This window comes from Somniosus microcephalus, chromosome 11, assembly GCF_052327205.1.
Source record: "Somniosus microcephalus isolate GS21.2 chromosome 11, FLI_Smic_1.0, whole genome shotgun sequence".
NCBI lineage: Eukaryota > Metazoa > Chordata > Chondrichthyes > Squaliformes > Somniosidae > Somniosus > Somniosus microcephalus.
The window spans coordinates 89,668,093-89,693,801 of NC_140997.1; the positions used below are offsets into that span (position 1 = coordinate 89,668,093).

The 25,709-nt window shown below is 54.5% G+C and overlaps 1 protein-coding gene across 1 annotated transcript; it reads left to right on the plus strand.

Annotated features, from left to right (window-relative positions):
- Positions 1-91: 91 nt before the first annotated feature.
- tedc1 (tubulin epsilon and delta complex 1) lies at positions 92-25,452 on the plus strand. The gene is made up of 8 exons (XM_086000928.1): positions 92-188; positions 11,619-11,697; positions 13,723-13,925; positions 15,149-15,316; positions 16,481-16,579; positions 17,877-17,963; positions 19,605-19,802; positions 23,684-25,452. Exons 1-8 carry the CDS (start codon positions 186-188, stop codon positions 24,050-24,052), a joined length of 1,206 nt encoding a protein of 401 aa, XP_085857054.1. The 5' UTR covers positions 92-185; the 3' UTR covers positions 24,053-25,452.
- Positions 25,453-25,709: the final 257 nt, after the last annotated feature.

The window sequence follows — 25,709 nt, forward strand, 5'->3', positions numbered from 1 at the left end:
GGGTCGAATTCTTTGTGTTACCCTGTCACGGTCCTGGGGCTGGTTATTGTTAGTATTGTTAGTTTTCGGGAATAACCACTTTGACATCCCTTCCCTTCCATACAGGCATAACTGCGACAAGCAGTCAAATACCAACGGAAAACAGCTACTACAGCTCTGTCGAAACCTGGGTCTGTACATTGTCAATGGTAGGTTCATAGGAGACCTCCTAGGAAGATCGACCTATTGCTCACCTCTTGGCTGCAGCACAGTAGACTATATGATTACAGACTTAGACCCATCCTCTTTCAGAGCATTCACAGTCAAACCACAAACAACACTGTCAGATCACAGTCAAATTACTATGTTCCTCAAAAAGACAGAAACAAACAACATAGAAACACAACCCAGTAAACTGTACAACACCAAAAAATCGTACAGATGGGCCAAAAACGACACGGAAAAATACCAGAAAACAATTAGCAATGCATCAACTCAAGCTCTCTTAGACACCTTTCTGGATAACATATACACTCACAATAAAGAAGGCGTAAACCGGGCAGTTAGTAAACTAAACAATATTTTTGATAATTTGGCAACAAATGCAAACTTGAAAGCTCGCAAGAACAAACCCAAAACAAAAAACTATGAAAAATGGTTTGACCGAGATTGCCATAACATGAGGAAAAAACTTAGAAAAATATCAAACCAAAAACACAGACATCCAGAAAACGAGGAACTACGCCTTACTTATTGTCAGACACTAACACAATACAGAAACACACTCAGAACCAAAAAAGAGCAATATATTAAGAATACACTCAGCTCCATGGAGGAATCCATTGATTCCAATTGTTTCTGGGACAACTTGAAAACACTACACAAAAAACAACACGACGATTTGGCCATTCAAAATGGGGACACATGGGTAAACCACTTTGAAAAATTATACCAGAAAAACACACTAAGACCAGAGCAACACCAAATATGCAAAAAACTGGAAAAGCTAGAAATGGCCATAAAAGATAACCAAAACCCGCTGGACGCCATAATAACAGAAAAAGAACTTCTTGAAAAACTCAAGGACCTGCGACCAGGAAAAGCCTGCGGGACAGACGGCATACTAAATGAGATGATTAAACACACAGACAACAAAATGAAACTGGCTATCCTAAAACTCTTCAACTTGGTTCTGAGTGTCGGTTATTTCCCTGATATCTGGAACAAAGGACTCATAACGCCCATATACAAAAGTGGGGACAAAATCGACCCAAACAACTATCGAGGCATCTGTGTAAACAGTAACCTGGGGAAGGTATTCTGTAGCATCATAAACAAAAGACTTATAAACTTCCTTGAGGAGCACAATGTCTTGAGTAAAAGCCAAATTGGATTCCTGCCAAACTATAGAACATCCGATCATATCTTCACCCTACAGACCCTAATTGACAAACACGTTCACCATAACAAAAGCAAAATCTACGCATGCTTTGTAGATTTCCAGAAGGCTTTCGACTCCATCTGGCATGACGGTTTATTCCTGAAACTTATCGAAAGCGGGGTAGGAGGGAAAACATATGATGTAATTAAATCAATGTATACAAACAACAAATGTGCAGTTAAAATCGGAGACAAACAAACAAAATACTTCCCACAGGGGCGGGGGTACTTCCCACAGGGGCGGGGGGTGACGCAGGGCTCGCCAATCTCACCGACACTCTTTAATATTTACATAAATGGATTGGCAAAACTACTTGAACAATCTACAGCACCCGGCCTCACCCTATATGAATCCAAGGTTAAATTCCTCCTCTATGCAGACGACCTGGTTCTGCTGTCACCTACTAAAGAGGGGCTACAGCAAAACCTGGACCTGCTGGAGTCGTACTGCCAGACTTGGGCCCTGACAATAAATCCCCAAAAAACCAAAGTCCTTGTGTTCCAGCAAAGATCCAAACATCAGGGACCCAAAATAAATTTCACAGTAGGAACAACCAAAATTGAACAAACCACTAACTACACATACTTGGGCTTAAAAATCAGTTCTACGGGAAACTTCAAACTGGCTGTGAATGAACTGAAAGAGAAAGCAAGAAGGGCTTTCTATGCCATCAAAAAATCAATCCAAATAGAAATCCCAATTAGCATTTGGCTCAAAATTTTCAAATCAGTAATTGAACCAATTGCACTCTATGGCAGTGAGGTATGGGGACCGCTAACTCAACAAGAATTTGCAAAATGGGACAAACACCCAATTGAGATCCTACATGCAGAATTCTGTAAAAGTATCCTCCGGACTCAAAGGAAAACAGTAAACAATGCATGCAGGGCGGAACTAGGCCAATATCCATTAATAATCACTATCCAAAAAAGAGCCACCAAATTTTGGAATCACCTACAAATGAGCAATCCCCAATGCTATCACTACGACGCCCTGAAATGCCAAGAGCTGACCATAAAGAAGAATACCCTCAGTCAACTAGTCCTGGGACTCAGTGAAGTAACTACTAACAATACTAACAATAACCAGCCCCAGGACAGTGACAGGGTAACACAAAGAATTCAACCCAACACAATCGTCGCTAAGCAAAAGGAAAAATATCTGACATATTGGGCAGAAACAACAAAAACCCAAAGCAAACTCAATTGCTACTTGGCCCTAAACAGACAATGCAACATAGCTGATTACCTGACCATGGTAAAGGATAACAAACTGAGAAGAACCTTGACAAGGTACAGACTTAGCGAACATAGCCTAGCGATCGAAAAAGGCAGACCAGGCTGCCAAGAGAGGACAGGATATGCTCTCACTGCAGTCAGGGAGTGGTGGAGACAGAGATGCACTTCCTCACAGCTTGTGGAAAATATCAGGGCATCAGGGAGAATTTCTACCAAAAATTCTCACAAATATGCCCTGATTTCAGAAATCTGAATGACAACCAAAAACTCCCATTCCTACTGGGAGAGGAGAGAAGCTGTATAACACTGGCGGCACACTATGTTACAGCTTGCCATGAACAGAGGGACAACCAGTAAACTAAGAAAAGAATATATATAAACAATGCGAATGTATATTTATACACTCAGGGATATACCTGTTTATACACTGTATGAATAGAACTGCGTTTATGTGCTAAACCATAAATGTATTTTGATGCTTTGGCAACATAAGATGTAACTTATCATGCCAATAAAGCGATTTGAATTGGGAATTGGGAATTGGGTCACACTGTGGGGCAGGGGGGGTCACACTGTGGGGCAGAGTGGGGGGCTCACACTGTGGTGCAGAGTGGGGGGGTCACACTGGGGCAGAGCGGGGGTGGTCACACTGTGGGGCAGAGTGGGGGGTGTCACACTGAGGGGCAGAGTGGGGGGTCACACTGTGGGGCAGAGGGGTCACACTGTGGGGCAGAGGGGTCACACTGTGGGGCAGAGTGGGGGGGGTCACACTGTGGGGCAGAGTGGGGGGGGTCACACTGTGGGGCAGAGTGGGGGGTCACACTGTGGGGCAGAGTGGGGGGTCACACTGGGGCAGGGGGGTCACACTGGGGCAGGGGGGGGTCACACTGGTGCAGAGTGGGGGGCCACACTGTGGTGCAGAGTGGGGGGGTCACACTTTGGGGCAGGGGGTGGTCACACTGTGGGGCGGGCGGGTCACACTGTGGGGCGGGGTGGTCACTGTGGGGCGGGGGGGTCACACTGTGGGGCGGGGGGGTCACACTGTGGGGCAGAGTGGGGGGGGTCACACTGGGGCAGAGTGGGGGGGTCACACTGGGGCAAAGTGGGGGGGTCACACTGTGGGGCAGAGTGGGGGGGTCACACTGGGGCAGAGTGGGGGGGTCACACTGGGGCAGAGTGGGGGGGTCACACTGGGGCAGAGTGGGGGGGTCACACTGGGGCAGAGTGGGGGGGCCACACTGTGGGGCAGAGTGGGGGGGTCACACTGGGGCAGAGTGGGGGGGTCACACTGGGGCAGAGTGGGGGGGTCACACTGGGGCAGAGTGGGGGGGTCACACTGTGGGGCAGAGTGGGGGGGTCACTCTGTGGGGCAGATAGGGGGGGTCACACTGGGGCAGAGTGGGGGGGTCACACTGTGGGGCAGAGTGGGGGGGTCACACTGAGGGGCAGAGTGGGGGGGTCACACTGGGGCAGAGTGGGGGGGGTCACACTGTGGGGCAGAGTGGGGGGGGTCACACTGGGGCAGAGTGGGGGGGGTCACACTGTGGGGCAGAGTGCGGGGGTCACACTGTGAGGCAAGGGGGGTCACACTGTGGGGCGGGGGGGTCACACTGTGGGGCAGAGTGGGGGGCCACACTGTGGGGCAGAGTGGGGGGCCACACTGTGGGGCAGAGTGGGGGGCCACACTGTGGGGCAGAGTGGGGGGGTCACACTGTGGGGCAGGGGGTGGTCACACTGTGGGGCAGGGGGTGGTCACACTGTGGGGTGGGGGGTTCACACTGTGGGGCGGGTGGGTCACACTGTGGGGCAGAGTCGGGGGGGACACACTGTGGGGCACAGTGGGGGGGTGGTCACACTGTGGGGCAGAGTGGGGGGGTCACACTGTGGGGCAGAGTGGGGGGGTCACACTGGGGCAGAGTGGGGGGGTCACACTGGGGCAGAGTGGGGGGTCACACTGTGGGGCAGAGTGGTTGGTCACACTGGGGCAGAGTGGGGGTCACATGGGCAGAGTGGGGGGGTCACACTGTGGGGCAGAGGGGGGGTCACACTGTGGGGCAGAGGGGGTGGTCGCACTGTGGGGCAGAGGGGGGGTCACACTGTGGAGCAGAGGGGGGGTCACACTGTGGGGCAGAGGGGGGTCACACTGTATGGCAGAGTGGGGGGGTCACACTGTGGGGCAGAGTGGGGAGGGTCACACTGTGGGGCAGAGGGGGGGTCACACTGTGGGGCAGAGGGGGGTCACACTGTGGGGCGGGGGGGGTCACAATGTGGGGCTGAGGGTGTGTCACACTGGGCCAGAGGGGGGTCACACTGTGGGGCAGAGGGGGGGTGTCACACTGTGGGGCAGAGGGGGGGGGTCACACTGTGGGGCAGAGTGGGGGGTCACACTGTGGGGCGGGTGGGTCACACTGTGGGGCAGAGTGGGGGGGGTCACACTGTGGGGCAGAGTGGGGGGGGTTACACTGTGGGGCAGAGTGGGGGGGCGCACACTGTGGGGCAGAGTGGGGGGTCACACGGGCAGAGTGGGGGGTCACACTGTAGGGCAGAGTGGGGGGGTCACACTGTGGGGCAGAGTGGGGGGGGTCACACTGTGGGGCAGAGTGGGGGGGTCACACTGTGGGGCAGAGGGGGGTCACACTGTGCGGCAGAGGGGTTCACACTGTGGGGCAGAGTGGGGGGTTTACACTGGGGCAGAGTGGGGGGGTCACACTGGGGCAGAGCGGGGGGGTCACACTGTGGGGCAGAGTGGGGGGGGTCACACTGTGGGGCAGAGTGGGGGGGTCACACTGTGGGGCAGAGTGGGGGGGTCACACTGGGGCAGAGTGGGGGGGGTCACACTGTGGGGCAGAGTGGGGGGGTCACACGGGGCAGAGCGGGGGGGTCACACTGGGGCAAAGTGGGGGGTCACACTGTGGGGCAGAGTGGGGGGGTCACACTGGGGCGGGGGTTCACACTGGGGCGGGGGGGTCACACTGTGGAGCAGAGTGGGGGGGTCACACTGTGGGGCAGAGTGGGGGTCACACTGTGGGGCAGAGTGGGGGGGTCACACTGTGGGGCAGAGTGGGGGGGTCACACTGTGGGGCAGAGTGGGGGGTCACACTGTGGGGCAGGGGGAGTCACACTGTGGGGCGGGGGGGTCACACTGCGGGGCAGAGTGGGGGTGCCACACTGTGGGGCAGAGTGGGGGGGTCACACTGTGGGGCAGGGGGTGGTCACACTGTGGGGTGGGGCGGGTCACACTGTGGGGCGGGGGGGTCACTGTGGGGCGGGGGGGTCACACTGTGGGGCAGAGGGGGGTCACACTGTGGGGCAGAGTGGGGGGGTCACACTGTGGGGCAGAGGGGGGTCACACTGTGCGGCAGAGGGGGGGTCACACTGTGGGGCAGGGGGGTCACACTGTGGGGCAGAGTGGGGGGGTCACACTGTGGGGCAGAGGGGGGGTCACACTGTGCGGCAGAGGGGGGGTCACACTGTGGGGCAGGGGGGGTCACACTGTGGGGCAGAGTGGGGGGGTCACACTGTGGGGCAGAGTGGGGGGGTCACACTGGGGCAGCGTGGGGGGGTCACACTGGGGCAGCGTGGGGGGGTCACACTGGGCAGAGTGGGGGGGCCACACTGGGGCAGAGTGGGGGGGGTCACACTGTGGGGCAGAGTGGGGGGGTCACACTGGGGCAGAGCGGGGGTGGTCACACTGAGGGGCAGAGTGGGGGGTCACACTGTGGGGCAGAGGGGGGTCACACTGTGGGGCAGAGTGGGGGGGTCACACTGTGGGGCAGAGTGGGGGGGGTCACACTGTGGGGCAGAGTGGGGGGTCACACTGTGGGGCAGAGTGGGGGGTCACACTGGGGCAGGGGGGGTCACACTGTGGTGCAGAGTGGGGGGCCACACTGTGGTGCAGAGCGGGGGGGGTCACACTGTGGGGCAGGGGGTGGTCACACTGTGGGGCGGGCGGGTCACACTGTGGGGCGGGGTGGTCACTGTGGGGCGGGGGGGTCACACTGTGGGGCAGAGTGGGGGGGTCACACTGTGGGGCAGAGTGGGGGGGTGGTCACACTGGGGCAGAGTGGGGGGGTCACACTGGGGCAGAGTGGGGGGGTCACACTGGGGCAGAGTGGGGGGGCCACACTGTGGGGCAGAGTGGGGGGGTCACACTGGGGCAGAGTGGGGGGGTCACACTGGGGCAGAGTGGGGGGGTCACACTGGGGCAGAGTGGGGGGGTCACACTGTGGGGCAGAGTGGGGGGGTCACTCTGTGGGGCAGATAGGGGGGGTCACACTGGGGCAGAGTGGGGGGGTCACACTGTGGGGCAGAGTGGGGGGGTCACACTGAGGGGCAGAGTGGGGGGGTCACACTGGGGCAGAGTGGGGGGGGTCACACTGTGGGGCAGAGTGGGGGGGGTCACACTGGGGCAGAGTGGGGGGGGTCACACTGTGGGGCAGAGTGCGGGGGTCACACTGTGAGGCAAGGGGGGTCACACTGTGGGGCGGGGGGGTCACACTGTGGGGCAGAGTGGGGGGCCACACTGTGGGGCAGAGTGGGGGGCCACACTGTGGGGCAGAGTGGGGGGCCACACTGTGGGGCAGAGTGGGGGGGTCACACTGTGGGGCAGGGGGTGGTCACACTGTGGGGCAGGGGGGTGGTCACATTGTGGGGTGGGGGGTTCACACTGTGGGGCGGGTGGGTCACACTGTGGGGCAGAGTCGGGGGGGACACACTGTGGGGCACAGTGGGGGGGTGGTCACACTGTGGGGCAGAGTGGGGGGGTCACACTGTGGGGCAGAGTGGGGGGGTCACACTGGGGCAGAGTGGGGGGGTCACACTGGGGCAGAGTGGGGGGTCACACTGTGGGGCAGAGTGGTTGGTCACACTGGGGCAGAGTGGGGGTCACATGGGCAGAGTGGGGGGGTCACACTGTGGGGCAGAGGGGGGGTCACACTGTGGGGCAGAGGGGGTGGTCGCACTGTGGGGCAGAGGGGGGGTCACACTGTGGAGCAGAGGGGGGGTCACACTGTGGGGCAGAGGGGGGTCACACTGTATGGCAGAGTGGGGGGGTCACACTGTGGGGCAGAGTGGGGAGGGTCACACTGTGGGGCAGAGGGGGGGTCACACTGTGGGGCAGAGGGGGGTCACACTGTGGGGCGGGGGGGTCACAATGTGGGGCTGAGGGTGTGTCACACTGGGCCAGAGGGGGGTCACACTGTGGGGCAGAGGGGGGGTGTCACACTGTGGGGCAGAGGGGGGGGTCACACTGTGGGGCAGAGTGGGGGGTCACACTGTGGGGCGGGTGGGTCACACTGTGGGGCAGAGTGGGGGGGGTCACACTGTGGGGCAGAGTGGGGGGGGTTACACTGTGGGGCAGAGTGGGGGGGCGCACACTGTGGGGCAGAGTGGGGGGTCACACGGGCAGAGTGGGGGGTCACACTGTAGGGCAGAGTGGGGGGGTCACACTGTGGGGCAGAGTGGGGGGGGTCACACTGTGGGGCAGAGTGGGGGGGGTCACACTGTGGGGCAGAGGGGGGTCACACTGTGCGGCAGAGGGGTTCACACTGTGGGGCAGAGTGGGGGGTTTACACTGGGGCAGAGTGGGGGGGTCACACTGGGGCAGAGCGGGGGGGTCACACTGTGGGGCAGAGTGGGGGGGGTCACACTGTGGGGCAGAGTGGGGGGGTCACACTGGGGCAGAGTGGGGGGGGTCACACTGTGGGGCAGAGTGGGGGGGTCACACGGGGCAGAGCGGGGGGGTCACACTGGGGCAAAGTGGGGGGTCACACTGTGGGGCAGAGTGGGGGGGTCACACTGGGGCGGGGGTTCACACTGGGGCGGGGGGGTCACACTGTGGAGCAGAGTGGGGGGGTCACACTGTGGGGCAGAGTGGGGGTCACACTGTGGGGCAGAGTGGGGGGGTCACACTGTGGGGCAGAGTGGGGGGGTCACACTGTGGGGCAGAGTGGGGGGTCACACTGTGGGGCAGGGGGAGTCACACTGTGGGGCGGGGGGGTCACACTGCGGGGCAGAGTGGGGGTGCCACACTGTGGGGCAGAGTGGGGGGGTCACACTGTGGGGCAGGGGGTGGTCACACTGTGGGGTGGGGCGGGTCACACTGTGGGGCGGGGGGGTCACTGTGGGGCGGGGGGGTCACACTGTGGGGCAGAGGGGGGTCACACTGTGGGGCAGAGTGGGGGGGTCACACTGTGGTGCAGAGTGGGGGGGTCACACTGTGGGGCAGAGGGGGGTCACACTGTGCGGCAGAGGGGGGGTCACACTGTGGGGCAGGGGGGGTCACACTGTGGGGCAGAGTGGGGGGGTCACACTGTGGGGCAGAGGGGGGGTCACACTGTGCGGCAGAGGGGGGGTCACACTGTGGGGCAGGGGGGGTCACACTGTGGGGCAGAGTGGGGGGGTCACACTGTGGGGCAGAGTGGGGGGGTCACACTGGGGCAGCGTGGGGGGGTCACACTGGGGCAGCGTGGGGGGGTCACACTGGGCAGAGTGGGGGGGCCACACTGGGGCAGAGTGGGGGGGGGTCACACTGTGGGGCAGAGTGGGGGGGTCACACTGGGGCAGAGCGGGGGTGGTCACACTGAGGGGCAGAGTGGGGGGTCACACTGTGGGGCAGAGGGGGGGTCACACTGTGGGGCAGAGTGGGGGGGTCACACTGTGGGGCAGAGTGGGGGGGGTCACACTGTGGGGCAGAGTGGGGGGTCACACTGTGGGGCAGAGTGGGGGGTCACACTGGGGCAGGGGGGGTCACACTGTGGTGCAGAGTGGGGGGCCACACTGTGGTGCAGAGCGGGGGGGGTCACACTGTGGGGCAGGGGGTGGTCACACTGTGGGGCGGGCGGGTCACACTGTGGGGCGGGGTGGTCACTGTGGGGCGGGGGGGTCACAATTCACAATTCACAATTCAAATCGCTTTATTGGCATGATAAGTTACATCTTATGTTGCCAAAGCATCAAAATACATTTATGGTTTACCACATAAACGCAGTTCTATTCATACAGTGTATAAACAGGTATATCCCTGAGTGTATAAATATACATTCGCATTGTTTATATATATTCTTTTCTTAGTTTACTGGTTGGCTCTCTGTTCATGGCAAGCTGTAACATAGCGTGCCGCCAGTGTTATACAGCTTCTCTCCTCTCCCAGTAGGAATGGGAGTTTTTGGTTGTCATTCAGATTTCTGAAATCAGGGCATATTTGTGAGAATTTTTGGTAGAAATTCTCCCTGATGCCCTGATATTTTCCACAAGCTGTGAGGAAGTGCATCTCTGTCTCCACCACTCCCTGACTGCAGTGCGAGCATATCCTGTCCTCTCTTGGCAGCCTGGTCTGCCTGTGTCTGCCTTTTTCGATCGCTAGGCTATGTTCGCTAAGTCTGTACCTTGTCAAGGTTCTTCTCAGTTTGTTATCCTTTACCATGGTCAGGTAATCAGCTATGTTGTATTGTCTGTTTAGGGCCAAGTAGCAATTGAGTTTGCTTTGGGTTTTTGTTGTTTCTGCCCAATATGTCAGATATTTTTCCTTTTGCTTAGCGACGATTGTGTTGGGTCGAATTCTTTGTGTTACCCTGTCACTGTCCTGGGGCTGGTTATTGTTAGTATTGTTGGTAGTTAAGAGTGGGGGGGTCACACTGTGGGGCAGAGTGGGGGGGTGGTCACACTGGGGCAGAGTGGGGGGGTCACACTGGGGCAGAGTGGGGGGGTCACACTGGGGCAGAGTGGGGGGGGTCACACTGGGGCAGAGTGGGGGGGTCACACTGGGGCAGAGTGGGGGGGCCACACTGTGGGGCAGTGTGGGGGGTCACACTGTGGGGCAGAGTGGGGGGGGGTCACACTGTGGGGCAGAGTGTGGGGGTCACACTGTGGGGCAGAGTGGGGGGGTCACACTGTGGGGCAGAGTGGGGGGGTCACACTGTGGGGCAGAGTGGGGCGTCACACTGTGGGGCAGAGTGGGGGGGTCACACTGTGGGGCAGAGTGGGGGGGTCACACTGGGGCAGAGTGGGGGTGTCACACTGTGGGGCAGAGTGGGGGTGGTCACACTGGGGCAGAGTGGGGGGGGTCACACTGGGGCGGGGGGTCAACCTGGGGCAGAGGGGGGTCATACTGTGGGGCAGAGTGGGGGGGTCACACTGGGGCGGGGGGTCACACTGGGACAGAGGGGGGTCACACTGTGGGGCAGAGTGGGGGGTCACACTGTGGGGCAGAGTGGGGGCTCACACTGTGGGACAGAGTGTGGGGGTCACACTGTGGGGCAGAGGGGAGTCACACTGGGTGCAGAGGGGGGTCACACTGTGGGGCAGAGTGGGTGTCACACTGGGGCGGGGGGTCACACTGGGGCAGAGGGGGGTCACACTGTGGGGCAGAGTGTGTGGGTCACACTGGGGCAGAGTGGGGGGGTTACATTGTGGGGCAGAGGGGGGTCACACTGTGGGGCAGAGTGGGCGGGGTCACACTGGTGCAGAGGGGTGTCACACTGTGGGGCAGAGGGGGTCACACTGGGGCAGAGGGAGGTCACACTGTGGGGCAGAGGGGCGTCACACACTGGAGCAGAGTTGGGGGTCACACTGGAGCACAGCTGGGGGGTCACACTGGGACAGAACGGGGGCTCACACTGGGACAGCGTGGGGGGGTCACACGAGCAGAGTTGGGGGTCACACTGGAGCAGAGCGTGGGGGTCACACTGGGACAGAGCAGGGGGTCACACTGGGACAGAGCTGGAGGGTCACACTGGGACAGAGCTGGAGGGTCACACTGGGACAGAGCTGGAGGGTCACACTGGGCCAGAGCTGGGGGGTCACACTGGGCCAGTGCTGGGTGGTCACACTGGAGCAGAATTGGCGGTCACACTGGGACGGAGTGGGGTGGTCACACTGTGGGGCAGGGCAGGGGGGTCATTGTGGGGGTCAAACTGGGGCATCAGCTCTCTGGTTCCGTGTTTAACTCTTGTTTTTCGCAGGCAGCTGAGTTCTGGAAGTTGCTTTATTGTCTCCTGAAGCTGGTCAGTGAGGACAGGCCCTGTGAGGTCACGGATTTGGGTAAGAAACAGCGCCTCTGGTATAGTTTATTTAACATTTTGCTCCATTATAGGAAACCTGTGCTCCATTCCCGTGTCCCCACATTGCTCAGTGCACTTGTCAGTTCCTCGTCTTGCAATAATGTCAGTGCTGATGAATGATCCTTCAGTGTCTTTTCTGAAAAGTTGTCTGTTTCAGCTTCCCAAACTTGTGTTTAAGAAAGAAAGACTTGACTTTATATAGCACCTTTCAGAACCTCAGGACGTCCTAAAGTGGTTTACAGCCAATTAAATACTTTTGAAGTGTAGTCACTGTTGTAATGTAGGAAATAAATAAAGAGGGGCCCTGTAAGAACTTGAACACTTCCACTCCCACATCTGGCACAAAGAAGGTGGATGTGCTTATTGTCTTTGACGTCCTTGCTGCTTACCGCAGCTTCCTGCAGTCACCTGACTGCAAACTCCTGTGGCTAAAACTGTCTCTCAGCTCATCTCACAGAAGCTGCCTGCTGTCTGTGCCCATTTTCTGGTTGGAAAACAGTGGGGGGGTGGGTCAAAAGGATCAATTTCAGGCGCAAAGCCCCGCACTCGATCTGCGCCTGCGTTACGGGTGGCACCATATTGGTAAAGGTGGTTTTGCAGACACCCGGGCGGCAGCCTCAAACAGGCGGTAGGCCCCTCGTTTACCTGACTTCTGGTCTAAGCCCCCTCACTGAAATGGTTGGTGGTCGGCGGAGCAGGCGCTCAGTCCAGAGGTCAGGGGCAAGTTGGCAGAAACTAAAACACCTGGGCTGACTTTGGGAGCCTTGGAGGGGATACAGGGCTGATTCACCAGAATGGTACCTGGGCTTAGAGGGTTAAATTATGAGGACAGGTTTAAGTATTCCCTTGAGTTTAGAAGGTTGAGGGGTGATTTAATTGAGGTGTTTAAAATGATAAAGGGATTCGATAGGGTAGATACAGATAATCTATTTCCTCTGGTGGGGGAATCCAGATCAAGGGGACATAAATGTTAAAATTAGAGCCAGGCCATTCAGGAGTGAAATCAGGAAGCACTTCTTCACAGAAAGGATATTGGAAATCTGGAATTTGCTCCAAGGCTGTGGATGCTGGGGGTCAATTGAAACTTTCAAGACTGAAATCGATAGATTTTTGTTGGGTAAGGGTGTCAAGGGAGATGGAGTTAAGATACAGATCAGCCATGATCTAATAGAATGACGGAACAGGCTCAAGAGGCTGAATAGCCTCCTCCTGTTCCTATGTCCAGTCATTTACAAATTCAGGAAAAGGTTCCAGTGGTAGACTTGCAGAGTAGAGGGGGATCTGAAGGCAAGTTTGGTGTAAATGATGCCAGTACAGGCCCACAACCCCTTATCCGCAATTCTGAATTTCGAAAAGCTCTGAAAACTGAAAGTTTTTTCGTGGAGCATCACCTCCTACCATTCTGCAGGTACCCCGCCAAACCCCCTGCCAGAAATGACAAGTGTCAAATCAGCGGGACGGATTTGACTTTTGTGCCTGACCACCGGCACTTATTTCGCGCACAGGCGGTCAAATCCTTCGGCTTTCGTACTTCGGGTACAACTTTGAATGGCCATATCTCTGCATTCCTGCATCGGAACCAAGCCGTATTTACACCGTTAGACGCGGCTTCCCGTGCCCATTCGAATGCCGCCGGAAAGGAGAATTTTTTTAATTTTTGGCCGATTTCGGGAAAAAAATTTCCCGGTCTGAACTCGGATTTTTCAGCTTTAATCGTTTCGGATATGGTCCCTTACGCAAGGGAGCCGAAGCCCCGGCCTCTGCCGGGCGTCAGGCTGCCGTTTTTAAGCCCGACCAAAAACCCGAAAAATGGAAAAAAATGTCAAAAAGAGCTGCAGATACCCCTACCGTTCTGAAATCCGAAAAATTCCGAATTCCGAAACACATCTGGCCCCAAGGGTTTCGGATAAGGGGTTGTGGACCTGTAATTAAGTGAAAGAGTGCGCTGTGCAGCAAGCTGCATTTAACGTGTTGCCTCGTCTCTCTCTCTCCCTGCCCGGCACAGCTGACCAGATTGAATACGTGAAGGCTGCAGTTTGCTACTATGGTTACGGGTTCTCAGATTTCTACCAGCTGCCCGCTGATGGCACTCGGGGTAGCCGGGATCTCCTCCTGGCCTTCTCCTGGCTATTACAGAGAATCCACCTGTTGGAGCAGCTGCTGAACTTGCACAGATTCCATGTGGAGGATCAGGCGCCACTCTGCACGGTAAGGACACCCTGCAGCACACAGCAGCACATTCTTTACTGGCGGTGTTTACGGATGCAGCCACCCATTCTGCGTAGGTGGCGAGCATGTATTTCTATACTCTTTTTTTAAAGGCTGGGACATGCCCAGTAAACGCAGCAGATTATCTCTGTGTAAACCTGCAACAACTCCCTGTCTCTCTGTCTCTTTACGTCTGTCTCTCTCTCTGTCTCTTTATGTCTCTTGCATTCTGTCTCTATCTCTTTCTCGGGCAGTCTCTGGTGTTCTCATGCTTTCTGTCTCGGGTGCTTCCTTACACACTCATGCACTGTTGTGCTGTCCATCTTGCACTGTTTTGCGCTGTCTCACTCTTCACTGTCTCTTTCTGTGTGCTCTCATGTTTTTCTCTCTCTCACGTTTCTCTCTCTCATGTTTCTCTCTCTCTCTTGACAATGTTCTCTTGTGCTTGCTGCTGCTTTCTTTTCCCACTTTCTCCTGCACGCTCCCTTGTGCTGTCTATTGCTTGATCTGGTGCTCTTTCGCTCACACAATCTCTGGTTCTTGCTTTCGCTCGTGCTCTCCTGCTTGCTGTCTCTCTTTCTCTCTCTGTGTCTCTCCCCCTGTCTCTCTCTCTCTCTGTCTCGCCCTCTCTGTCTCTCTGTGTCTCTCTGCCTGTCTCTCTCAGTTGTATTCTGTGTTACCAATGCAGCCAGAAATCCAGCTCCAGGTTTTTTCCCTCCCTCTCACTCCCCTGCCTTACCCCCCTCACTCCCCCGCCTTACCCCCCTCCCTGAAGGTGCTGACTCACAGCCAGGGATTCAGCTCCAATGTGTTAATACTTGCAGGGGTTGTCATTTTAAAAAATGTTTATGGTTTATTTTGCAATGAAAATCTTCTTCAAAGATTCAGAAAGATGGGACATTGTATTGGGTTGTTGTTTTCTATTAACTCTAATCATTTTTAAATGGGCATTTGTAAAGTAACACTTCAACATGCACAGGCACAGGTCAAACAGAGTGTGTCGTAACCTCGCCAGCGACTACATCCTGGACTGGCTTTTGGTAAAGTGTGATGGTGAGAGCCCACAGACCCAGTGTACTGAAACTATCTTTGAATCGCACAATATAAACTTGTGACTTTTATTACTTGTGAGATAAGCTTAATTTAGCATTGTAATAGAATGCTTGGACTGTTCAGGGTTCCCATTGGCCAGCAGTAATTGTGGTGGCCACTCTTGCTTTCAGTGCAGGCAGGCTGCTCGTGTCAGTCCCACGGAGAGATCGGACATTCGGGATGGCAGGCACCCAGTGGGAATGGACGTGCGGTACCTGCAGTGGTTACAGGGGAAGCTGCGATTCCGCTGGCGGAGTCTTTATAGTGCTCAGCAGGAGAGGTGTGCTGCCCTCTACAAGGTACACAACACACTGACCTTTACACAGCATCGCTCTCATCCCCTCCTCACCAGGGTCAGGGCCCATTGGGTCTGAGTCGTGCTCCATCAGATAAGGTGCAGGCTGGATTATGTTACAAGGCAGCGACACATTGAGGTTCAGTTAATGCCGTGAACTGTGAGCAAAGCTTAAAGCAGCTTATCGGTGTTGCCTGAACCCAGATGTGTGTTGTATCCTGAGAACAGCACGTACTGTGTTTAGAATAAAAGTAGTGTGAAGGAGGCCAGGCTCCCACAATCAAACCTGGGATCTGGATTAAAGTGATAGATAATTCACTGCCTGTTAGAAGAGGATAGCAGACCCTGGGTATAGCACAAAATCATAGACTGTTCCAGCAGAGAAACAGGCCATTCAGTCCATCGGGTCTGTGCTAGTGTTTCTCTCCACATGAGCCATCTAGTCTAATCCCACTCTCCTGCTTAATCCCCCTAGCCTTTAACGTTCCACTATAAGAACATACGAAATAGGAGCAGGAGTAGGCCATTTGGCCCTTCGAGCCTGCTCCGCCATTCAGTGAGATCGTGGGTGATCTTCTACCTCATCTCCACATTCCTGCACTATCCCCATGTCCCTTGATTCCCTTAATATCCAAAAATCTATCGCTCTCTGTCTTGAATATACTCAACAACTAAGCCTCCACAGCCCTCTGGGGTAGAGAATTCCAAAGATTCACCACCCTCTGAGTGAAGAAATGTCTCCTCCTAAATGGCCGACCCCTTCTTCTGAGACTGTGACCCCTGGTTCTAGACTCCCCAGCCAGGGGAAACATTCTCCCTGCATCTACCATGTCAAGCCCTGTAAGAATTTTGTATGTTTCAGTGAGATCTCCTCTCATTCTTCTAAACTCTAGAGAATATAGGCCTAATCTACTCAATCTGTCCTCATAGGACAATCCCCCCCATCCCAGGAACCAGTCAGGTGAACCTTTGTTGCACGCCCTCAGGGAGAAAGCAGGAGAATGGGATTGTGTCAAATCGACCCTGAGAGAGACTTAAATTCAGTGCAGGCAGCGAGGGACAAATGGCCCCCTTCTGGGTTAAAGCTTCTGTTTCTGTTTACAGCACAAGCCCATTACAGGGACAGTGAAACAAGTGTCACATTCTGATCTGTGATGTTGGATTTTAGATCCATTTGTACACCAGAGGATGCAGCAGCAGCCGGAGCTTTGGTCATTTGTCTGCGACTGAAACACGCCTGATCCAAGATCCTAAACAGTGCACTGAGGTGAGCTGGCTGTGGCCTAGACTGCATGTAACTCACCCTTTCTGCAGGGGTGGGACAGCCTAGTCCTGTGACTTTCTTTTTACAGAGGTGTTTACTGTCATTTTTAATTGCTTTCACTTCATCCCGTGAGCTCGGGGCCTCTGCAGCTGTGGGTGCAGACACCTGGAACCTGGTCCCAGCCTACTGCCAGTGCTCTCTATACCCGGCTGTCAGTAACTGCCCAGCCAGGACTCTCCCTTACTCCACGCATCGCGGCTCACGTCAGGAAGTGAACCTGTGCCCATTGCCGCTCTGTGGTGCTGAGTGGTAGCCACATTCTACACCACATTGAGAAGGCTGCTCTTCAGGCAGTGTACTGCCATTGAATGCCAACTCCTGAGGGTGTTGATTCTCACTGGTGTAGCAGTTCATGGGCACCGTCTGGTGACTCGCCCATGTGTTAGCCAAGGTGGTACTGGGAGGCTATTTGACTGTGCAAGCATCACAGCTGACGCTGATCTTGTCCTCGCCCAATGTATGTACCGTGACACTTTACCAGGGATTGCTGGATAGTAATGAGGAGTGGGGGGTCCTCGGCAGTTTTCCAATCTCTAACCCAGGGATCTGAGGCCAGCTCTAACGGCTCTGTTGCCTCCCTGACTAAGATCAATGAATAGCATAGACTAGGGGTCAAACCTAAGACTCCTGTGTGGCTCAGTAACCACCTGAGGCACTGGGGAGCACTGCCCAGACTGTATTAATCAAGTAGTGTTATTGGGGGGGGGGGGGGGGGGAGAGGCTGCCCAGACTTTATTAATCAAGCAGTATTATTGGGGGGGGGGGGGGGAGGGAGAGGCAGCCCAGACTGAGTACCTTCACCACACGGACTACAGCAGTTCAAGAAGGCAGCTCACCACCACCTTCTCAAGGGCAACTAGGGATGGGCAATAAATTCTGGCCTTGCCAGCGACACCCACATCCCATGAACTAAAAAGAAATCGAGCTGTATTAACACAGGATATAAAGATCACCAGGTACATGAGATCTTACAGCAACAGGCTAACATTTCTGCTGATTTGCAGTTTTTTCAGATCTATCTGTGGCCAAATTCCCAAGTGCCCCCTCACGTTATGACCTCCTGCTCACTGTACTTGACTGGGAAATCGTTGAGGTTTCAGTTCACTACTGGCATTTAAGCTGTTCTGCGTTTCCCTGCCTGCTATCCACCTACCATACAGATATAACCGCTGCCTCAGGCTATCAGCACCAGTCTCGGCATCTTTCTGTTCCCTTGCTAACATCATTTACATTGCTGTAGTTTGTGCAGCTTCTGGAGCGTGAGAACGTGCGATTGGAGGCGTACCTGGAGTGGAAGCAGCTGGAGTCCTTATACTGGCAGTGGATGGTAAGAGAGCAGTACTGTTACCGAGCAGTGTGGGCAGAAACATTACTATCCCTAAATCCTGCACAGTGTGCTCGGTGTAACAGTAGAGACACTATGGGGTCGATTTTCAGTGTGCCATGAGGCGGGCTTTTAGGCGTGCGGGGGGCTAAAATCCCGAATTCGGGGGTCCCGACACCATCCCGACCAAAACCCGCCTCCACGTAAGTTTCAAAGGAGGCGGGTACCGCACTGGGACCCGCCGACCCGAGGCGGGAAGGGATTAGTGCCAATTAACTGCCTGTTAACAGTTTGTTAACAGGCAGTTTTTAGCCTAATCCCTATTTTGAAGGGTGTCGCGTGGGATTCCCGACGGCTCCAAACCACGCCAGGTTAGAGCAGGCGGGCCATCGGGTTGAAGGACTTGGAGGGGTCGCGATGTCGGTGTTCAGGTGAGTGATGGGTGCATGAGTGCAAAGGTAAGTGTGCTTGGTGTGTCTAAAGTGTGTAAAGAAGTTTAAATTACCTGTACTTACCTTAACAGCCTTTCTTCCTCTAGGTCTCGGGAGTCCATCACTCAGCCGGCAAAAGTGACAGCCTTCAGCTTTCCTTGCCAGTGAGAGTTCTAACTGAGTCTGTGTAGAAGGACTCATGTTAGAAGTCAGACTGTCAGTGTTTGACAGCTTCAAACAGCTGTGAAACACTGATATTTCATCTGTCAAAAACTCTTGACAGATGAAATTCCAGTCTGTGACGTCACCTGTTGCCGGGTGGCCCTTAATTGGCTTGCTGAGCCCACTGGGCGGGCTCAACAAGGTCAATCAAGGGAAAATCGCGTGGATTGGCCGGACGTCTATGTAGGCGGGACTAAAACCCGAAAGTTGTAGTCCCGCCTCCTTCCCGACTGCTGAATGAAAATCGACCCCTATAACTCTGCGTTTTGTCGCACTTATAATTGAAATGAGTTTGCCCAACATATTAGAAATATCAGAGCTGATTTTACTAAATTGATTTGAATGGCCAGAAATTCATGGAGAGAGTGCCCGAGATATCCTGATGTGCACTCCCAGTGGGTGAGGCTCCCCACTGGGAGCACAATGTCCCACAACCAACCCTGAACATATTGAGTAAGTTGGCAGGTTGTACTGGGCTCTTTAAGTAACCCGTCGAGAAGGGACAAGACTTCACCCGCTGTTTTAAAAATCAAAATGCAGAGCAGCCGTGTTTCAGCTGCCACGTTCCCCGGAGCGGCACCCGGTGATGTAAGACCGGCATAAAATACCACCGCCAGTCTCGCTGTCTCAGTCCTGCCGCAGTCCACATTGAGGCCGAGGACCATCGTAAACAACGTATCCAAATGGAGGGGATTCCCTAAACTCTATCAGGCCAACCAACTGCCCCACCTTGAGCAGGAGTCTTGCACGGGGGAACCCGATCGCCCCTTTCCCAGTATTTCTCCTGCCGGAGAGTGAGAGATTGCTGTGTAAGCATTCACATTAATTGTAACCATCCTCTATTAATATTATTGGGTTGTATGGTTTTAAAGGAGGACTTTCAGGGGCGATGGGATTGTCGGTCTCTTTAGCTTGGTCTTGTGCGTGTAGAGGAATGGATGAGATCAGATACACAGGATGAGATTAGTAACAAATGTCTGCTCCTTCTCAGGAAAGTGTGCTGGATGCCAAGCTGCAGGATACCCAGGACCTGCTGAATGCAAACGGTGCAACAGTCAATGATCGCTCACTGGACCAGACAGGGAAGCGCAGTGACCCTGATATCGTCAGAGAAATGGACAAACTCTCCAGTGAGTTCCTGAAGCTGCAATCGGAGCTGCAGGACCGGAGAACAGCAAAGGGTGAAATGGTAACCCTTTGTTTTTGTTGTTCCTTGGAGTGAAACACTGCACCCGATTGTTTCTGTTGCTCCAGTCGGGCATGTTGTCCTCACAGCCTGATAACTCAGAGCAACAGAAATGGCAGAAAGCTGAAAAACTGACCAATAAATTCGCAGCACGAGGAATACAAAGAACATTTTTTATATTTGTTCTGGGGATGTGGGCATCGCTGGCAAAGCTGGCATTTATTGCCCATCCCTAGTTGCCCATGAGAAGCTAATGGTGAGCCCTCTTGAACCGCTGCAGTCTGTGTGGTGACGGAGCTCCCCCAGTGCGGAGAGAAAACTGCTTTTATTCAGGACAGGATTGGATTTGCAGTCAGTAGGGTCGAGATGATCAATGTCTAATGGTTTCTAAATGATTGTTTCTCACCACTATTCCTCTCAGCTTGCAGAGAACCTCTCCTCATCGTGCTCTTACATCCAGTCATCCTCCTTTTGTGGGCTCTCTGCAATCCTCCAGAAATATGCTGTTTATTTTTAGAAATCCTATAGACGTCTCTAGCACAGAAGGAGGCCATTCGGTCCAGCAGGTCTCTGCTAGCTCTTTGTTGGCGCAATCCAGAATTAATACCACTTCCCCGGTCCCTCCCCATACCCCTGTATCTTCCTCTACTTCAAATATTTATCTAATTTTCCCTTAAAAGGTGTAATGGTCTCTGCCTCAATCACTCCCTGTGATGAAGCATTCTGTGCTCCAACAACCTGCCGTGTAAAGAAATGCTCCTAACCTTTCTCCTCACTCTCTTCGTGACAATTTTAAATTGATGACCCCTCATCACTGACTCCCGAACCAGAGGAAATAATCTCTCCCTGTTCACTCCATCAAAACTCTTCATTCTTTTAAAAATTTCTATTGAGTTTCCTCTCAGCCTTCTCTGCCCCAGTGGAAACGGTCTCAGAATCTCCAGTCTCTCCTCACACGATAGGTTTCCATCTCTGGTGAATCTACGTCCTACTTTTTCTCATGGTGCTACACACCGTCAGCAGTTACAAAATCCCACTCTTGGTCCAGAGCCATCAAACATTCAAATCCCAAACAGTGCCTTCGGCCACCTGCTACATCAACAAGTCCCAACAACGAGTGATATGATTGGGCTGGCAGTGCTTTCAGTATTTGGTGTGGTGTGCGCCAGTGTGCCTCTGGGTAACACTACGGGCTAGATTTTCGGGGAGCCGTCAGACGGGGTTTCAGGCGTGTGGGGGGGAAAATCCCAAATTTGGGGGTCCCGACACCATCCCGCTCAAAACCCCGCCCCACGTAAGTTTCAGGGGCGGCGGGTACCCGCCCCGCACTGGGACCCGCCGAAACCAGGCGGGAAGGGATTAGTGCCAATTAACTGCCTGTTAACAGGTAGTTAACAGGCAGTTTTTAGCCTACTCCCTATTTTGAGGGGTTTCGTGTGGGTTTCCCGACGGCTCCAAACCACGCCAGGTAGAGCAGGCGGGCCGTCGGGTTGAAGGACTTGGAGGGGTCGCGATGTCGGTGCTCAGGTGAGTGATGGGTGCATGAGTGTAAAGGTAAGTGTGTTTGGTGTGTCTAAAGTGTGTAAAGAACTTTTACTTATCTGTACTTACCTTCACAGCCTTTCTTCCTATAGCCGTCGGGAGCGCATCACTCAGCCGGAACTGAAAGCTGAACGGCTGCAATCTGTCAAAAGTGACAGCCTTCAGCTTTGAGTGCCGGTGAGAGTTCTTACTGAGTCTGTGCAGAATGACTCAGCTTAGAACTCAGAGTGTCAGTGTTTCACAGCTTCAAACAGCTGTGAGACACTGATATTTCATCTGTCAGGAACTCTTGACAGATGAAATTTCAGTCTGTGATGTCACCTGTTGCCGGGTGGCCCTTAATTGGCCTGCTGGGCGGGCTCAACAAGGTCAATCAAGGGAAAATCGCGAGGATTGGCCGGACGTCGAAGTAGGCGGGTCAAAAACCCGAAAGGGGAAGTCCTGCCTTCTTCCCGACAGGTTCAGCAAAATCTACCCCTACGTATTAGTGCCCAAACCATGGGGTCACAGCTGGTGCCACATTTGTCTTTGATGGTGAATGTGGCACCAACACACTTGGCCCGTTTATGGTTTGGCCTCGGGCTGGAGGGTACACAGTGTGGGAACCCAGGGATTCTACACATTAACCCATTTACATCACTGGCCAATCACCAGCTCTTTCCACACAAGGACCAGGGCAAGTCAACGTGGAAGGTGGATGATTGTTCTTTTCCTTGGACGAGCAGGTGCGATGAAGGTGGTTCCAAAGTCAAGGAAGGGCACATGATATAAGCAGGAACTGAAATACAGCAACGAGGATTTTCTGTTCATACCCTGGGCACGCTACAAATTAGGTGTCAGCCTTGGCTTCATCTCCGCTCTGAGTCAGAAGGTTGTGGGTTCAAGCCCCACTTCAGAGACTGGAGCACATAATTGAGGCTGACACTCCAGTGCAGTAATGAGGGAGTGCTGCACTGTCAGAGAGGCAGTACTGAAGGAGTGCTGCACTGTCGGAGGGGCAGTACTGAGGGAGCACTGCACTGTCGGAGGGGCAGTACTGAGGGAGCGCTGCACTGTCGGAGGGGCAGTACTGAGGGAGCGCTGCACTGTCAGAGGGGCAGTACTGAGGGAGCGCTGCACTGTCGGAGGGGCAGTACTGAGGGAGCGCGGCACTGTCGGAGGGGCAGTACTGAGGGAGCGCTGCACTGTCGGAGGGGCAGTACTGAGGGAGCGCTGCACTGTCGGAGGGGCAGTACTGAGGGAGTGCGGCACTGGCGGAGGGGCAGTACTGAGGGAGCGCTGCACTGTCAGGCAGTACTGAAGGAGTGCTGCACTGTCGGAGGGGCAGTACTGAGGGAGCGCTGCACTGTCGGAGGGGCAGTACTGAGGGAGCGCTGCACTGTCGGAGGGGCAGTACTGAGGGAGCGCTGCACTGTCGGAGGGGCAGTACTGAGGGAGCGCTGCACTGTCGGAGGGGCAGTACTGAGGGAGTGCAGCACTGTCGGAGGGGCAGTACTGAGGGAGCGCTGCACTGTCAGAGAGGCAGTACTGAGGGAGCACTGCACTGTTGGTGGGGCAGTACTGAGTGAGCGCTGCACTGTCGGAGAGGCAGTACTGAGGGAGTGCTGCACTGTCGGAGGGGGGGAAGTACTGAGGGAGCGCTGCACTTGTGGGAGGGGCAGTACTGAGGGAGCGCTGCACTGTCGGAGGGGCAGTACTGAGGGAGTGCTGCACTGTCGGGGGGGGAAGTACTGAGGGAGCGCTGCACTGTGGGAGGGGCAGTACTGAGGGAGCACTGCACTGTCGGAGGGGCAGTACTGAGGGAGCGCTGCACTGTCGGAGGGGCAGTACTGAGGGAGTGCTGCACTGTCGGAGGGGCAGTACTGAGGGAGCACTGCACTGTGGGAGGGGCAGTACTGAGGGAGTGCTGCACTGTCGGAGGGGCAGTACTGAGGGAGTGCTGCACTGTCGGAGGGGCAGTACTGAGGGAGCGCTGCACTGTCGGAGGGGCAGTACTGAGGGAACGCTGCACTGTCGGAGGGGCAGTACTGAGGGAGTGCTGCACTGTCGGAGGGGCAGTACTGAGGGAGCGCTGCACTGTCGGAGGGGCAGTACTGAGGGAGTGCTGCACTGTCGGAGGGGCAGTACTGAGGGAGCGCTGCGTGGTTGGAGGGGTAGTGCTGAGGGAGTGCTGCACTGTCGGAGGGACAGTACTAAGGGAGCACTGCACTGTCAGAGATGCCGTCTTTTGGCTGAGATCAGGACCGCTGATCCAGTGGGACCTTTGAGTTCATTCCATGTGACTGTGGCATGTTGTGGTTTGCAACACAAAATCTGACCTCTAGCTGCTTGTATTTCTGTAGATTAAAGACCAGGAGCAAGGTATGGGAGATCATGCAGGACAGCGTGAAGCAGTGTTCCCGATACAATGTGATGTGGAACGGAAGCTGGCAGCAGTGCAAGCCAGAGCCAGCCATGAGAGGAAACAACACAGCCACGTCAGACTGGCATTGAGAGCCAACCCTACTGCCATCAGAACCAAACCTCCCTCTACACAACAACACGACAGCTCCGGGAGTCTCAAGGCATCAGAAGTGATCACAGAGTTAAGAGCCGAAGCGGCTGCATTAAAAAAAGAACTCCAAGAACTGCAGCAACTTTCCAAAGAGGCTCTCGGAGAGGTTGTGGAAAGGCTGGATGGAGTGATATGTATCCCTCCCATGCGGCGATGAGGCTCTGGGTATTTATAAACTGGTTACCACAGTACAATGACTAATGGGGCAGGCCTGAACTCATAATCAGTTGTCTTACAGGTCAGTTCTGTTTAGTGCATTCACTGAATGATATATCCTCTACAGTGAGAGACGAGGTTTGTCTAGTGAGATGTAAAGTCCTGTGAGCACCTGATCTTGGCCGTGCCATTGAGAAGGTGGTAAGAGGGAGAGAACAATCAGACGACTCCTGCAAGGTTACACTCGCACACCTCCCAGTGGCTGATCATACAGTGGCATTGAAGGCCAGAGAGTAGATTGTCAGCCTGCTTTCTGTTCAGGGGATGTTGTGGAGCATGGGAGGCCCGGAAGAGGCGAAGGCTTGACTGGGGCAAATTTCACTGTTTAAAAAAAGTCAGAATCGCTCAGTTATGGTGTGATTTTAACCTCTCATTCGCCCTAATCCATTGTTGAAGTAAAGGTGTAGCAATCTGCCTGTTATCTACTGGCTGAAAGGGTGGGCTTTGCCTCCACTGTGTTAATAGGAACAGGAGTAGGCCATTCAGCCTCTCAAGTCTGTTGCGCCATTCAATTAGATCAAATTGAATGGCGGAACAAGCTCGAGGGACTGAATCTTAACTCCATTTACCCACCTTGGTTCTATAACCCTTAATACCCTTGCCTAGCAAAGATCTATCAATCTTCAATTGAACCTGGCCTCAACAGAGTTTTGGGGGAGAGAGTTCCAGATTTCCACTACCCTTTGTGAAGAAGTGCTTCCTGACATCACCCCTGAATGGCCTAGTTCTAATTTTACCTTGTTCTGGACTCCCACCCACTCCCCACAACCAGAGGAAATAGTTTATCTCTATCTACCCTATCGAATATTTTAATCATCTTAAACACGTTAACCAATGTGTGTTATTGTATCTCCCTATTGGTTCTCAGTAGACCGGGGCAAGTGTGTACCATGGAGCCTTGTGGGCTACGTGTAAAGTTTGATCCCCTGTTCCCATTCATTCCCGGATCACTCGGGTTGCTGATACTAACAGATCTGGGGGATCTGATTGAGGATTTATCCACCAAAGAGGCAACAACGCAGATAGCAGCTCCTTCCCAAACCTCCAGAGTAAGAAATATAAGCACAAACAGGACTGAGTTGCCTGGGTTTGGGGGCCGGATTGCCAGGCTCGGGGGTTGCAGTTCAGAGACCCCACCTGCAGTGCAAACTCCTGCCCCCCTCCGGTTTTTATTCTGAGTCAGCGATAACTGTTCGATTTTCAACTTTGTTCTTTGTGACTTTTTTCTTTCGTTAATTCTGTACTTGGTGAAACTGTCACTGTAAATATGGTGAAGATTCTTGATCAGGTGTGCGAAAATTAAGAAATACACTCTTGAGAAATAAAAATGTGTGACTCATATGTGTGATGTGCTATTGAAATCGAGTATATTTGTAAAACAATCCCTCTCTATTATAAAAGTTGCTGTAATCCTCCCTCCAGTATCTGCCTTCATTTATCTGGAGTCAGTTAAACGAGGTTGCAGTGAGGTTCTTGTGACTATCATTAACCCTTTGAGCAGAAATCCATCCATAACCTCTAGAATTTGAGGTCCTGTAAATCAGGCAGAGGAAGCTGCCTGCACTCACCATAGGATGTTCCAGGTGAGCCTTGGCTTT